General features: G+C 35.3%; 1 protein-coding gene across 1 annotated transcript; it reads left to right on the top strand.

Moving 5' to 3' along the window:
- The first annotated feature begins 243 nt into the window (after positions 1–243).
- On the top strand, positions 244–15,597 carry LOC105444154 (intraflagellar transport protein 22 homolog). Its single transcript, XM_011678013.2, has 6 exons — positions 244–376; positions 3,000–3,082; positions 5,450–5,539; positions 6,347–6,445; positions 8,259–8,359; positions 11,608–15,597. The coding sequence occupies exons 1-6, from the start codon at positions 341–343 to the stop codon at positions 11,754–11,756; spliced, it is 558 nt and encodes a 185-aa protein (XP_011676315.1). The 5' UTR covers positions 244–340; the 3' UTR covers positions 11,757–15,597.
- The last annotated feature ends 1,279 nt before the right edge of the window (positions 15,598–16,876 follow it).

Below are 16,876 nucleotides of genomic sequence, written 5' to 3'. Positions count from 1 at the left end.
TATCTTAAAAGATAGATAAATATAAAACGAAATAAATATATTTTTTTTTAAATCCAAAATTGAGAGATATAACACGTGCCGTAAAGTATTTTGGCGACAATAGTCAAATCACTGACTAATCGCCAATAACTCAAAACACAACACACAACACAACATTTCACATCAAAATAGCACGTACGCGTCCTATGTTACGACCTTTGACCTCACACATTCCGAGGATATGATCGCTAGTTAGCTAAATTATAAATAGGGTCTAGACTAGATCTACAGAGGAGGATTAATTTGGAAGTTGGAGCCGGGCTGCCGGAGTAGATTTTAAATTCAAGCACCTGATGTCAAAATGAAGGCTAAAATAGTGATGATTGGGCCAACAGAGGTATGAATGCATGTATATTGAACAGGCCAGGCATATCATGATGAGAACGAGTTTAACTTAGTTAGACTCGGGTCTCACTCTCAGCTCAGTCCCATATTAATATTTTTGTGCATTGTGATTTGTGTATTAGGCTAATATGTGTATGAAGGGGTGACCAAAGTTCGCGGACATTTTAGAACATATTACAAAATGTGATATTCGAACTACGATTTCCCATATACTACACAAATTTATTGATTTCAATTATAACGAAGTTTTTAACTACAGATTAGTTCAACTAGAAAATTTTAACGTCGAAGGATTTCGGAGATATCGCGATCTAAAATTAAAAATTCGATGTCCGATCGTTCTTGCGCGCTGCATCTAAAAAAGTCATAAAAACAACGATCCATCAAAAATGAGGTAATATCATAATTTGCAAGGCAAGATATCATACAATCAGTTATAAAACACTGTTTAGATCTAGGCCTAGTCTACTTACAATTTTGAGGAAATCTGTTCTCAAATTGAAGATTTTCAGATCCTTATCGGTAAGTTGATCATTTTTCGGAACGGACGCAAAATATTGCAAAATTTGCCGAACTTTTGTCGATATTTTCACAATTTCGTACCCAACTCCAAAGAAAATTTCATGTCTGGGTAATTTTATGTTCCTCTTTCCACTGGGGATATCAGATTTTCGTAATCTTACTGATTTTTTGAGATAGCGAACTTAGGTCACGCGCGAAATTTGGTCACACCACCATACATGTGTGTGAGTTCGCAGAGATTTTAATTTTTTATAAAATGTGATATTCAATCAATGATGTCTCATATTCTACACAAATCTATTTAGACCCTAGGGGCCTATTCTAGATCTATATTAGTTAATCGCGGTAGAGGTTTACGGTACACCATGTGTAAAGTCCTAGAAGGACTAAGGAAAGTGGATAGAAAATAGAGGTGAAATAGAAAGGCGAGAAAGTGGAGGTTGGAAGGAAGAGTATCTTTCGGAAGGCGATCGTTCAGTCTCTATATCCGGAGGTCTAGTGGAGCCAGACGTAGTCTCAGTGGAACAACCGACGATATAGGGACTGAAGCTTTCGGTCTAACCTAGTACTAGACCGAAAACTTCAGTCTCTCTAATCGTCGGTTGTTCCACTGAGACTATACTAGACCTCCGATTAGAGAGACTGAAGTATGGCCTATCGGGACTGTACGGGACTGTACGGAACAAATGGTTCGGTTCGACCGGACCGAGATGAATGAGATATGCAACGAGATTTTCACTCTTTACATCCTCATAACTGCTGCAATTATAATAAAAATTAAAAATAACATATATATATATAGCTTATTTGACTTACGATAGCTTGCTCATTTAGATCCTAAATTAATGATTAATCCCAGAAAGTCTCGTCGTCAACATTATCCGTCTTGGTTTTAGTTGTTGAATATTCATTTTTTCTTTTCGAACGTCCAATAGCTACCGTAGCTACGTACGAGTCAGCCCGGCTTGACCAACGAACTCCCACGAAACGAGTGCTCTGATTGGCCATTGGCTATGTTTTGGTAGGTTGAACCGGAAATATATCGGGTGCCGGGTAATAGTTTGAATGCATGAACGCACTGCTTCGCGGTTCTGAGATAAAATTGGATAACTCATAATAAGTAAGTCCGTAAATTTCACATTCTATAATAGGTTAGCAAATTTTGAAAATTGTAATTAGGAGGTATATATATACCGACCTAATTTACATCTGATTTAGAAATCAGAAAATACGAGATCCCTGGGTTGACGTCTGTATTTGGGAATGTCAACAAATGTCAGTTTTATAAAAGAAATGACCAAATCAGACAGTTATTTCTGTCTAACCTAGTACAGACTCAGATCAGCTCAACTTCAACTAGAAAATTTATCGCCAAAGCCAAAGGGGGCAAGGGATTCCAGACATAGATCTAGATCTAGATCTATATTGATATATTTTACGGGTATTTTACTGGTATACAAGTTTTTTAAATGGATTGTTTGATTCACACATACATGTATAACGCTAGAGGTCAATACACATTAGCATTACTATGCTTTGCTGGAGACTTGGATTATGTTTTCACAACTTATTGTGATAATTTATCAATCATTTTTTGCTATTTGTTTGTATTTCATGAAAACTACCAATCTTGGTACAAAATAGTAAATAATTCTTCTGATGATTCTTAGTCAACATTCTCTTCAAACTGCTGATAACATTCAAAGGATTTCATTTTGGGGGGCCTGCTAATGGGCCACCCTGCCTATAAATAATTTGCCACCCTCAATTTGTCATCATATCGAACTGCATAATGCAGGCAAGACCGCCAAGAGTGTTTCCCTTGTTAAACCTTGTTAACAACACATCAACTGCTATTTTAAGCTTTTTTTATGTGTGAACCTGAAACTTTTAACTAGTATGCATCACCATCTCTAGGGAGACAAGTGCATGATCAGATTTTTGAGATTGTCAGGTTAAAGGTCAAAGATCGTATAAAACATTTGACATGTAATTATAGGCTTTTTTTATTTCATTTTTCAAGAATAATTCCAGCCATGATCTTAACTGAATTAAGACGGAGGCATGTCTTTTTGCTTTATTTTCTTGCCTAGTCTGGGAAAACTGTGATCTCCAACTTTCTGGCTGATGCAACTGATGTTTCTGGTGGTGAATATCACCCTACACAAGGAGTTAGGTGAGATATCAATATTATCAACTGCTTTGAGCGACCTAGCTTTTTCTAGGCTCAAGGGGATGTGCACGTCCCCGAGAGCCAACAGCCAGGCCTCAAATATTAAAGCAGTCGATATATGTTTTATATACAGATTTGAAACAAAAATCAACAAGAATTCTTACCTTATCCTTTTCTTGAGTAAAGATTGGTTAAAACATCACAGAAAATCTTGGCTGGACAGATGACTGAATGTTACAATCATTTAGGAATCGCAGACATAAAGCACTTTATGGTGTCCATGCTCGCACAAAGAAAATTTGAACACGTAAAGTCGTAAACCAATGGGAATCTCATCAAAATTTTACTCTTTTCCCGGTACCCGGAATCTTTAGGGAATCTCACTTATGAACTATTGACCGTTACTGGCATTGTTCGTTTCTTAACGGGAATGGCTAAAATCACGACTCCAAATTCGACCAATCAGATGGCTACCGTATTTCTAAAGAGAAGTATATTTCATACCATTCACTCCAAGATCCAAGTCAAATGATTGGTCAAATGCGGTCATTTGTGATTCATTTACTTAGCTGAGACTATCCCACTGTTTTAATGAAAAAGCAGGCAATATCTCCAATTATTACCTATACAAGGCATTTTAGCTGCTAAATAAAAAGTCTTATTTTGCACGCTGCTCCGAAAATGCAACCGGAGCGGTGAATATTTGCCATATTGCCCTCTTCCGGGTTTGCCCCGTAGACCACTGTACTAAATTAGAGGGCAATATTGAGCCATATTCCACTGTCTTGTCAGTGCGCTTTACGCGCAGTATTGTGTAGGCCTTAAAGTGTACGCGCGGTTACAATCATTGTTACGTCACAATTACACACAGTAACAATCATTGTTACGTCGCAATTACATACCTGCCTGAATAACCTGAAATCAGATGGACCGGCAAACAGACAGGAGTAAAAATCAAGATTGATACCAAAGTTGTATAGGCCTCTATCAATAATTTACTTAAAAATGCCTTGTTAAGGTAATAATAATTATATTGACAGGGCTTCTTTCGGGGTACATCAGAAATATTGACCGCGCTAAGACCATATTGCCCTCGTCTTCGACTCGGGGCAATATGATCTTAGCTTGGTCAATATATCTGATATACCCCTCAAGCCCAGTCAATATAATATAAGTAATAATATTGGAGATTTCCAAGTAATAATATTGGATATTTATATGCATGGTGCTCAAGGCGCTCCAACTATTACCCCAGCTCTGCTAGGCAGCCGATCCAAGGATTTATGTATAGATGTTACATGTGTAAGTACTTAAACTGTAAGCGGGGTTAGTAGGTCAAGATCATACATGTAGTCGTCAGTTGACATTTGATTATTGGTTTGGTTTTGGTTTTTTGGTTTATTGAGAAATCACATCAAACAAGCAGCTCGCAGGCTGAAAATGTTCAATTTACAAACAAGTTAAAAATATAGAGAGATATAAACATATACAAAACTAAAATACATATTGTAAGTCATTGTAAGATGAAATTGAAATCGCAAAACAAAGTTATACAGTAATGTAATAATATACTTTCATGTTGAAGAACCAAGACGGTGGGAAGGAGAGAATGGAGAAGAAAAACGGAAGTTGTTTGACCGAAAGAGTTGAGAAAGTATTTAACAATTGCTAAACAAACATTTCTATTACAAAAAATGAAATTAAGCATTAAAAAAAAAACCTATTGGATGGGATGAAATTAAACCGTAAAAGTCAAAATGACAGTCTCTATTCCGTTTTCCCCTTTAATATAAATGTAATGACAGCATTCATCTAGATCGAGAAAGTTGTTCAAATAAAATAAAAATGAGTATTTACATAACAATATAGTGTAATTTCGAATTAGATATTGCACATTACTTTGGAGAAAAAGACCCAAGTCAAATAATTGGCAAGGGCATGAATTTGTATTAAAAAGAATATATAAAAGAAGGGAACACTAATGACCTAATGAAACAACGGATTAAAATATGTTTACAGTTTAAAGCAGTCTGAGAGTAAATTGGATAAAAGTGTATATTGCAAACGTGTTATTATACTGGTTTGTTTAAAACCAAATATCTATTAATATGCATGAGAATAAGAAAGTTATTTGTCTAAAAAATATAGTACAGAGTGTATTTAACAATTGCTATTGTTAATTGTAATGACATCATTCATCTGAAACAAGAAAAAATTGATATTTGAATAACAATATTACATAATTTCGCAGGCTTTTTGTTTTCACTGATAGGGCACAAATAATTCCATCCATTTTCTATACTGAATTTAGGTGTGGGGGCATCTAGAAGATGTAGTCACATTTGTCTTTTCTTTTTTTTTAAATGTCAGAATTCTTGAGTTTGAAAGTGGATCACTGAACCTGGCGAATCGATCAATGATAGCTGAAGTAGAGCTGTGGGATTGCAGTGGAGATCAAAAGTAAGTGAATGTAAATTATATCTCAAAAATATAGGTCAAATTACACTTATCTTATACTGCTTTCAAACTGGCTTCTATCGTAGTCACACCGATGAAAATACTGATTGAATTTTCCTTATGTAAACAAAGGTGAAACCGCCGTTTTCCCCCTGTCACTTTTATACTGCCGGTGAAATTCACTCGCTGTGGCGAGCCCTTGCCTAAAGTGAAGAATTATTGCGTAATTGTTAAGCCCGCGCTCCATCTAGCTTGAATGCAGCATGTTGAACCATAAGACAACAAACACAGCTGGTTACGACAAAGCGCGCATACACTGTGACCTTTAACCATTTTAATCGCTGATTTCTTCCGAACGCTTTCACAGTGGCTGTTTCATCGGTGTTTACACCGATAGAATGAGAATTTTTCCTGCTCTTGAGCAGGCGAATTTAATCGCCTATTTCTCTTCTTTTCATCGACTATTTAATCGCCTTTTTCTCCTACAGTGTATGTAGCATTCATACTGGCCGTTTCATCGGATGCGTCCGGGTGCATCCGATTAAAATCAGGACAGTTAAAAAGGGGTATTAGAGAGAGAGAGAGGGAAAGAGAAGCATTTGGGGATCAACATGGCTACCATTACGACGATCTAGCATTTCAAGGCAGTCATTTCTGCCAGGTACCAATTGACCTCACCTGGTTCGAGTGTGGCAAATGAAAATTGATATCTTACCAAAAGAAAATTAGTACAGTGGCAGGACTTGAACATTGAAAGTAGTGAGATATCCACTAGAACAAGATATGAATGAATTGTTCCTTTTTTTTTAGGTTTGATGAATGTTGGCCTGCTTTCATGAAAGATGTGTCGGGGGTCATCATAGTTTACAATCCAGACCAAGCAAGTCATGAGAGGGAACTAGATACATGGTGAGTATTTGGACATAGCACATGGGCCTCCTGCATAACAATTAGGCTCATAGAAGTGGGTTTTTCATGCATTTAAATGCGACTCTTTATGCAAAAGGTCCCATGTCATGACATTAGCTGTGATGACACCACTTTCATGGAGTGGATTGTTTTTGTATACCAGGAGATTGTTCATTACACGGTGATGTGTATACATGTAAATGCAAATATAATAAACTGTACTTCAGTGAGCATGATGTACATATATAATTTAATTTATATTGAGTGGGTCTTGATCTAGTAAAATTCTGCAAAATCAACTTTTATCTACAAAGTTATGTTTACATGTATACCGTATTCCATGGCCCATGTAATTCAACTGTCAGATAAAATACTTGAATTTGAAACAGACTCTAAGTCAAATTTTCTTTACATATAGATATGAGCAGGCAGTGTGTACTAATATTTTTTACTTTAAAGTTTATGATTCTGACAGAAAGATTTGGTTTGTGAGATAGCATGATATGATGATATTAATAATAATTAATGATAATAATTACATTTATAGGGCACTTAATACGGGTGTTTCTATTAAAAGCGCACAGGTGGTACTGTCTAATTCAGTATAATTATTCAACATGTTCAATAGCTTAAAAGCAACAAAATAAAATAAAATATAGCTAATACAATACAATTCAGTTGAATGAAATAAACTACTCACGTGCACCTCCAGTATACTATAACTGATTAAAAAGGTTGGTTTTAAGAAGGGTTTTTGAATGATTCAATGGATGGGGCATTTTGAATATGCTTTATTTCCTTTTGCACAAAATAAGCATGATGTCTTTCTTGTGATTCTGTAAAAAAAAACCTTAACAAACTGCATTCTTAAGACCAGCGCACATTACATGATTTTCCTGCAATCCGATTTTCATAGATAGGGCAGTTATATTAGATATGGAAATCTAAATAACCACTATCTTCCCGATTTAGGTCCTAAATAGTGACAAGAGTATGAAGAAACAGAATTTTAGTGCATTTAAATGGAAATCTAAATAACCACTATCTTCCCGATTTAGGTCCTAAATAGTAACAAGAGTATGAAGAAACAGAATTTTAGTGCATTTAACTCTTCTAGTCAGAATAAAAGCGGAATCAGCTTCACATTGTAGACAATCACACTACTAGTCTGATTCTGAGCAGACTTAGCTTTTCCCTCTCCAAGGAGCATGAAATCCCTTGAAATTTAGATTTTATTACTCATATACCGCTATTCAGATCCTTGGACATTAAGATTTTACATGTACTGTAGGTTTGCGGTTGCACCATGTGAGAGAGGAGGGAGAATTGGGGAGACCTGGAAAGAACTCGCAGTAATCTTTCTTTCTCGAGTGTTTCTTAGTCTCTCTTAACTTATAGTTCTCAGGAGAACTATAGCGCCGGTTGGAGAGGATGGGCAATAGGAGTTGCTTGACGTTTCAAACAGGTTGACTATCCCTCCTCAGGAGTCTCTCCAATCAGGTCTCCCCAATCCTCCCCCTCTTTCACATGGTGCAACCACAAGCCTACTGTATATCTACATCACCATTCAAGCTGATACTTATAAGCAGCAAGATTTTACATGTGTATATGTTCATATAAATGCTATTACAAATTCTTCAAAAATTGGATTGTAGTCAGATTGTGTAGTGTGAGCCAGGCTTTAGACTCTGGATTACTATTTTTTTATTGATCCAAATTCAAAATGGAATCCTATACTGGTATGTCTTTCAGGTAATTACACGTAAATTTCTATTCTAAATCAAGTTTGTTTTTAACCTTATTTTACTTCAAGGTACAACCATTTCATAACTCAACAAGGATTGAAAGATTCACAATGCATCATCTTTGGACATCATAGGCCAAATACATCACAAGCTGTTAGGGTACAAATACGTAAGTCATTGCATGTTGATATATATGTCCCATAGCTTGGAGGCCATTAGGGTGACAATGAAATGGACCTTGAGACATTGTTTCTGTCTTCAGCTGGTTAAAACTACTCTAAATGACTCTCTGGTTCCCTGCTTGATGTTATCAGTCCATGTCTTAGTTGGTCCGCCCTCTTCCTTCTCCTATTAGTTCCTCCTTGCAAGATGATGTTTGCCAAGCTATTCTTAAGTCTTCTTACATGCCCAAACTACTGCAACAGTCTTCTTCTCACAATTGTGATGAGGTGATCGTATTCCCATATACAACTCACCATTGTCCCACTTTCTTGTTGGATGTATGTGGGCACATTTGTTTTTAAATTCTGGGAGCAAGCAGAAAAGAGGAAATATTTCACAAGGTAGAAATGTAAACATTTTTATGCCTCCGCCACCGAAGGTGGTGCCGGAGGCATCATGTTTTCGGGTTGTCCGTCCGTACGTCCGTACGTCCGTCCCGTTTGACCGTTATCACAATATCTCAAGAACCATTTAAGATTTAAACTTAAGACTCAGGAATAGTATTTATCACCATAGGAAGACGATCTGATTAGATTTTGGAGTACGTAGGTCAAAGGTCACAGGTCACAGAGGTCAACTTATGAAATTCCTTGTATTGAGTTTGTTAGCGCGATATCTCAAGAACCATTTGAGATTTAAACTTCAAACTTAAGGATAGTATGTATCACCATAGGAAGACGATCTGATTAGATTTTGGAGCACGTATGTCAAAGGTCAAGGGTCACAGAGGTCAACTTATGAAATTCCATACATTGAGATTGTTATCATGATATCTCAAGAACCACTGGAGATTTAAACTTCAAACTTAGTGATAGTGTGTATCACTATAGGAAAACAATCTGATTACATTTTGGAGCACGTAGGTCAAAGGTCAAGGGTCATAGAGGTCAACTTATGAAATTCCATACATTGAGATTGTTATCATGATATCTCAAGAACCACTGGAGATGTAAAAACTTCAAACTTAAGGATAGTATGTATCACCATAGGAAGACGATCTGATTAGATTTTGGAGCACGTAGGTCAAAGGTCAAGGGTCATAGAGGTCAACTTATGAAATTCCATACATTGAGATTGTTATCATAATATCTCAAGAACCACTGGAGATTTAAACTTCAAACTTAATGATAGTGTGTATCACCATAGGAAGACAATCTGATTAGATTTTGGAGCACGTAGGTCAAAGGTCAAGGGTCACAGAGGTCAACTTATGAAATTCCATACATTGAGATTGTTATCATGATATCTCAAGAACCACTGGAGATTTAAACTTCAAACTTAGTGATAGTGTGTATCACTATAGGAAAACAATCTGATTACATTTTGGAGCACGTAGGTCAAAGGTCAAGGGTCATAGAGGTCAACTTATGAAATTCCATACATTGAGATTGTTATCATGATATCTCAAGAACCACTGGAGATGTAAAAACTTCAAACTTAAGGATAGTATGTATCACCATAGGAAGACGATCTGATTAGATTTTGGAGCACGTAGGTCAAAGGTCAAGGGTCACAGAGGTCAACTTATGAAATTCCATACATTGAGATTGTTATCATAATATCTCTAGAACCACTGGAGATTTAAACTTCAAACTTAATGATAGTGTGTATCATCATAGGAAGACAATCTGATTAGATTTTGGAGCACGTAGGTCAAACGTCAAGGGTCACAGAGGTCAACTTATGAAATTCCATACATTGAGATCGTTATCGCGATATCTCAAGAACCACTGGAGAATTTTCACTTCAAACTTAATGATAGTATGTATCACCATATCATAATATCTCAAGAACCACTGGAGATTTAAACTTCAAACTTAATGATAGTGTGTATCACCATAGGAAGACAATCTGATTAGATTTTGGAGCACGTAGGTCAAAGGTCAAGGGTCACAGAGGTCATCTTATGAAATTCCATACATTGAGATTGTTATCATGATATCTCAAGAACCACTGGAGATTTAAACTCCAAACTTGTTTAAATTGCTCTATGGCGGAGGCATCATTTTCGACTGCGCGCAGTCAAAATTCCATCTAGTTTTTTTTCTTTCTTTAATTTCTTTCCACTTTTTATTCAGATACTTTCTGACCAAAATCTTTATACGTGACTCTCTATTCACCTACATACTCCTATAACAGCACCATGTACCCCCCCCCCCCTTCCCGGCTGCTATCGACTCAAGCATCTTTGCTTATGATAGTTGGCCTCTGCATTTATCTTGATTATTTTTACTTACCCCCATAGCTTTCAATTATGCATTTTTATTTGTGTGTATTAAGTTGTCACTCTTTATTTAAATCGATTATATTGTATACTATTATTGTTATTTGAATGTTTTATATTTGATTTATCAATAAATGTAGAAACATCTGCTGAAAAAAAAAACGCACTAGATACATGTAAGATATAAATTGTGTATGCGGGCAACTTGCTGCCAAATATATGAATACAAAATTCATATATCCAATCACCTTGATTCACGAATACAAGGATGTTTGTGCATCTCGCTACCCATACTTACTAGTATCAGGTTTCTAAATTTTGCGAGGGAGTAAAAGGAACGAGGGTGGTATTGTAATTTTGATATGAAAAATGTAAGATGTATTCGGGCAGCTGAAATGCAGCACGAATACAACAATATTTTGGCACCTCAATGTTGAATAATGGAATATTTGGGTACCTTCAAATATAAAGTTATTCAGGCATTAGCTGCCTGAATTAAATGTTATGAACAAGCGAAGTGCTTGAGGAAGAAAGACACAATTTTCATTTTCAAAATGCTATCTCCTCATTGAAATACATATAGTGGTTACTAAAATTCTGTTTTCTCAAAATTTATGTTATTCCAAACTGAAATTGTTGATATAACTAAATTTCTCTTGTGGCACCCTCATTAAAAAAAGCTGCGCTACACTTTTGTTTTTATAGTGCCCTAAAGCCTTACCCGATAGTGCTTTCTAGCAGGGTATATGTCAGATGCCCATATGAATAGGTCTGGTGTCAAGTTCATTATTTATTTGTTGAGTTAGAGGAAGTGTTAAATACAATAAGGGTGATCATCTTCTCAACCTTATTGAAAACATTCCAACCAGTTCATGGCAATACCTTCTACTAATTCTTATTATTTGGATTTTTACATATTAACCAAGTTTTATTATCGTATTTGAAATATATCAATTTTGTCTTTCCTTCAGCATCGCAGATGACAAGGGTCAATCATGTGCAGACAAATCTGGAAGAGGAATCAGACCAAGTGAGGGCAGACTTCAACTTGTTTCTAAGTAAGGTTCTTGGTGCAATCAGCAAGAGGCAAGACCAGGAGGAACTCAGCATCATTCAGTGAAAATGTTCTTCATATAAATATTACAAAAAAGATAATCACCTTGAGCTAGAGTATAGATTATAGAGTACCTATCACTATCATATCATTTGCTTAGCCATCAGCAGAGCTGAAAGAGAAAGTTGAGTTCTGGACCCATAACACAAAGAGAAGTTAGGGGTTGATTGACGGCTTGCTATCTTGTAATTGATCATGCTGTGCAATCAATTACAAGATAGCAAGAAGGCTGAAAGAGAAAGTTGAGTTCTGGACCTGTAACACAAAGAGAAGTTAGCTATTGATTGACGTCTTGCTATCTTGTATGTGATCATGCTGTGCAATCAATAGCAAGAGATACATGTATCGATCATACAATTGATTAAGTGATTGTACAATCAACTGCTGAGCTTTAGTCTCCAGACCCTGGTATTAGTGAGTCAATTTGTTATCATTTTGTTAATGATAATGATTTGTCATTTTCTGGATTCCTGAACAGCCCAAGTAAGAGTGTTTAATATTTTTTAGAGTACTGCCTATCCTTATGAAAGTCAGACATGACAGTAAGTTACAGTTTATAATCCTGGATTCTAACTTTTATAATTGTTAGCGCTTTTTTTTTGGTGGGGGGGGGGGGGGGCACTACACATGATAAAATAACAACTTTTTACATTTTTCTCCATTATTCTGATATGCTTTGAAACAAAATTTAAATTTCACTGCATAGAAGAATATCATCTGTTGAGAGCCAGTAGGGTTTTAACTCTGTATTACATCATGTTATATACCTATCTTTAGTATGTTGAATAAATCTAGTCATATGTTTGGTCGAAATTAGGGGTAGTGATTCTGGCCACGCCTGCAAAGATTGACCGTTGTCTGGATAATGGTCAATAGTTCATGAGAAAGATGACTGTTGCCTTGGTAACGGGCCGCATGGTTAAATTTTGCTGAGATCCTCATTGGTTTACGTGTAAAAAGTTTCTTTGTGCAACGTGCGAGCGCGGATATCATAAAGTGTGTGCGATTCCCGAATGATCGTAATATTCAGGCAACTTTTAAACTAAGATTAACAGACAGTGTCTCAGATTTTATGTGATGTTTTAACCAATCTTTACTCAAGAAAAGGATAAGGCAAGAATTCTTTGGATATTTTTTTGTGAATTTGGTATATAAAAGATATATGGACTACTTTAAAGGTAATTCAAAGTTTTGGGAAATTTTGAAAATTGGATATATAGTGATTCTTTAAAATGTTGATATATTTGGGTGCCCCTGTGGGTGTATTATAAGCACTAGAAAATTTAGCCCCTAAACACTTCTGCTTTCGAGAAATTGAATGATCAAAAATTTACTGGTGCTCCAGGTAAATTTCATATATTGTAAATAGCGCCTAAGGCCATTCCATGGTAGCTGCGACCATGAAAATCTCAGAATATGCAGTTCTGATATAATTTCCAAATGGGATAGCAAATCGCTTGATTGTAGTAAAGAAACATTGTTTTAAAGCTAAAGTAAGATCAGTCTTGAGAAGGAGCTATACAACATTAAGAGTTTATTATTTACAATTTCATCACTTTAGACTCGATTTTAACTGTGACAACAATTATTGATTATTGTAAAATCGCATATGCTTCCAATATGTTCATTTGAACCAAATTCATTACCCCCATACCAAAACTTTGTATTACCTTTAATATTCGAGGCAGAGCTGTTTCTGTACTGACTCTCGGGGAAGTTACATCCTGCTATGGCTCCTCGGACTTCGGGTCATAGCAGGATCCCAAGAGCCTATAGAAATAGCTATGCCTCTAATAGCAGTCAATATATCTATAATATAATGCCCTTCTTGCTCTAAATAGATGACATTATCTTCAGAGTATCAGAAGGGCATAACATTTATCTTTTAATGTAGATGACCCTACTCGGTCTCTTTTAATAGATGATATATATATATATATATATATATATATAAAAAGACTCTGTTTCATGTAGGGAATAGACAATACTGTGTTCACATGATGTATATAATTAGAGAATGTACATGTACATGAATTACTTCTGTAAATAATGCATTTTTTATGCCTCCCCTACAAAAAAGCTGGTGGCATTATGTTTTTTCGGGTTGTCGGTCTGTACGTCCGTATGTCTTGTTTTCATGATCGCATTATCTCAAGAACTGATCGATGGATTCCCCCCAAACTTGGGTCATATATGTATTTTGCAGAGCCAATAAACTGTTTACATTTGGAGGTCATGAGGTCAAAGGTCACAGGGCTCATTATGTATGTAAAAATAGCTTGTGATACGTTATCTCAAGAACCAATTGATGGATTACCACCAAACTTGAACTGATTAGATTTTACTGTCATGAAATCAAAGATGAAAGGGTTATACATGTATATGAAAAATAGTTGGTAGTCACGATATTCTGAGAACCTGTTAATGGATTACAATCAAACATGAATTTTAAAAATTGCTTCTGCTTTGGTTTGTTACCGTAAATCACTTTGGCGGAGACATCCCTTTCGGCTGCGCGCAGTTGAAGATCCATCTAGTTTGTTCTTTGAGTGTGTATAGATAGAATAAACAATGATCTTTTCTGCATATTAATATTCATAAAGGTTACTTTATTCTATTAATGGATGGTTGATTGATAGACTGATTGATTGATTGATTGAATGATTGATTGATTGATTTGCTATTTCATTCATTTATTTATTTGAGATAATGTTTAATTTGTACACGGTAGCACGTTTTCACAAACAGTATCATCCCAGTAATTACAATAAAATATAGATTTCGTCCCATCAGTCTCATCAAAAATTAAAAATAATTTTTCCATTTGATACATTGTTTTCCTGTAACGAGCCTTTTTATCCACATTGTTCTCTGTTTATGGATAACAATCAAACATGAATTTTAGCAGTCAGAAATTCAATTTTTTTGGCCACCCTGCGGATAGTCTAGAATGATGCTCTTTTTAATTTTGCCTTTGCTTCTACACCAAAAAATAAAAACATATTTCTTCAATATATATATATACCCATTCTGGAACTGGCATCAATGATGATAAATATATCAATTTGGAATAGCCACATACTTTCATTAATTGAACTTTCCCCATTAATGTTAAATCACGCTGCAGGCCTTCAATTTCAATATTTTTAGGGCAAGGCCACTTTTCTGTAGGGCACATTCCTATAATTACAGCACAAATAGGAAGAATTGGAAAGGGCACAACAAATCTCCAAGGCCAATGAGAGGGGCATTGAGGCCACTCAAAGGGGCATCCACGGCCATGGCCTTGATGGCCTTGGATTAATTTAAGCCCTGATGCTGCTTCCACCACATAAAAATGTTTTTTTGTTTTTGTGCTCAATATTTCTTTGTAATTCATTTTTTCTTTGATATCTTTGTGTATTAAAAAACATATTCCTAATATTTCAACAATGTTGGCTCACTTCCCAAACAGAAACGTATGAGTGGATAATTGTGAACCTAAGGGTAAAATAAATGTCTTGTCTCTGTTAACCTTTATCCTGATATTTTATAAAAACAGTCAAAAATAGATTTCAAATCTTTAATGAAAAGTGTTATATCGTCTGCGTACAGAACTTGCTTTATTACTGTATTTCCAAAACTGATTCCTTTTATCTAATGATTATTTCTTAACATAATGAGCTAAAATTTCAATACACAAAACAAACAAATATTGAGAGAGGGGATCTCCCTGCCTCACTCCTCTTTCAACCTTAATATAACCTGTTGATGTGTATCCATTTATAACACAACTTTCTGCATTAGTATATAAGTTAATACCCTATATAAAAATAAATGTGAAACAGAATCAAATGCTTTTTCAAAATCAATGGCTATCAAAAAAGCGTGTTCTCTGTAAAAAGAAGTATGAAAGATCATGTCATCTATTATTTGTATTGCTTCTCCAATGTTCCTATCCTTAACATATCCCAACTGATCAAAACCAAAATTTCAGGTAAAACTTCTTGTATTGTCTTAGAAAGTATCTTAGATAGGATTTTATAATCTACGTTTAGCAACGATCACATCAGCCATCAAAAATTATTTCCGAACTTCGGAATCGATTCTTTACAGAAAACTTTATACTTGGAATCTGATCATCGACACTTTTTACTCTGAAAAAAAATTCCTACCTTCCAAAATTGTATCCACCAAAGCGTGTGTTTAATGTATTATTACTTTATTTAGTCAAGCCAATTAATCTAGTAGGCCTACTGAATAGAACAAATTATAATTCACATTTATTTAGTCAAGCATTGATTAGGCTGAATGAATGAATACTATAAAGATTCTTTTTAGCCACTTTTAACGGTGATTAAATACGAAATACTACTTTCAATACATTAAAAAAAATGATATAATTGCTTTATTTATTCAAGCCAATTATAAGAAAAACACTATAAAACTGTCTTTATACTTTTTGTGGTGCAAGTCCCCCTTGCGTGTTTAGATAATCAAATTTCCTATAGGAGGGGATTTACACAACGAGGAAAATACTCCTCGTGATCCGAGCTCCCCCCCCCCCTCTAAAATTAATATGAGACGGCAATTAACCCGTTGATATCCATCTACCCCTCTTCAAGACCACTCTGTCACTTTCAGACAGTTACCTAGAGATTTTAAATTCAATTCAGTTCAATTCATTTCAATTCAATTCATTTTTTCCTCTTTCAGTTTTTCATATTTACAATGATGGTACTGTACATCTGATATACATAGATCAATTTGCACAATACGATACATTAACAAAAACATGAAATTGAAAGGGAAGGAGGGCCGACTAACAAGCAGAGCTTGCATGTAAAGTGTGTGGGCCCCCTGTAAAAGTAATTATTACGAATTATTATGTTATGACAAAAAACCCACAACAATAACAACTGATTCAGTAATACAAAAAAAGATTTAAACTCAAAACAATGATAAATACATACATAAAAAGAAACAATCAAAGTTTAACAAATATCAAAGTTGCATTAAGTCATATTACAAATCATATTTGATTGGGGAATGCAATAGCCTGGCACAAAAAAGACGAAAGACTTGATGCATGGTCATCAACAAAACGGAGTTAAGTCTTTTTTAACTCTGTTTGTTGCTACGGCAGG

This window comes from Strongylocentrotus purpuratus, unplaced genomic scaffold (genome assembly GCF_000002235.5).
Source record: "Strongylocentrotus purpuratus isolate Spur 01 unplaced genomic scaffold, Spur_5.0 spur5_scaffold_2, whole genome shotgun sequence".
NCBI classification, from domain to species: domain Eukaryota; kingdom Metazoa; phylum Echinodermata; class Echinoidea; order Camarodonta; family Strongylocentrotidae; genus Strongylocentrotus; species Strongylocentrotus purpuratus.
Note: the sequence above shows the minus strand (reverse complement) of the source record. Positions and strands in the feature narration are given on the sequence as shown.

Bases quoted from the DNA above. Each gene is read 5' to 3' on its own strand.
- LOC105444154 (XM_011678013.2), top strand. From the start codon at position 341: ATGAAGGCTAAAATAGTGATGATTGGGCCAACAGAG. The intron at 5,540-6,346 runs GTAAGTGAATGT...CTTTTTTTTTAG, and splicing joins GATTGCAGTGGAGATCAAAA to GTTTGATGAATGTTGGCCTG. The intron at 8,360-11,607 runs GTAAGTCATTGC...TCTTTCCTTCAG, and splicing joins AGCTGTTAGGGTACAAATAC to CATCGCAGATGACAAGGGTC.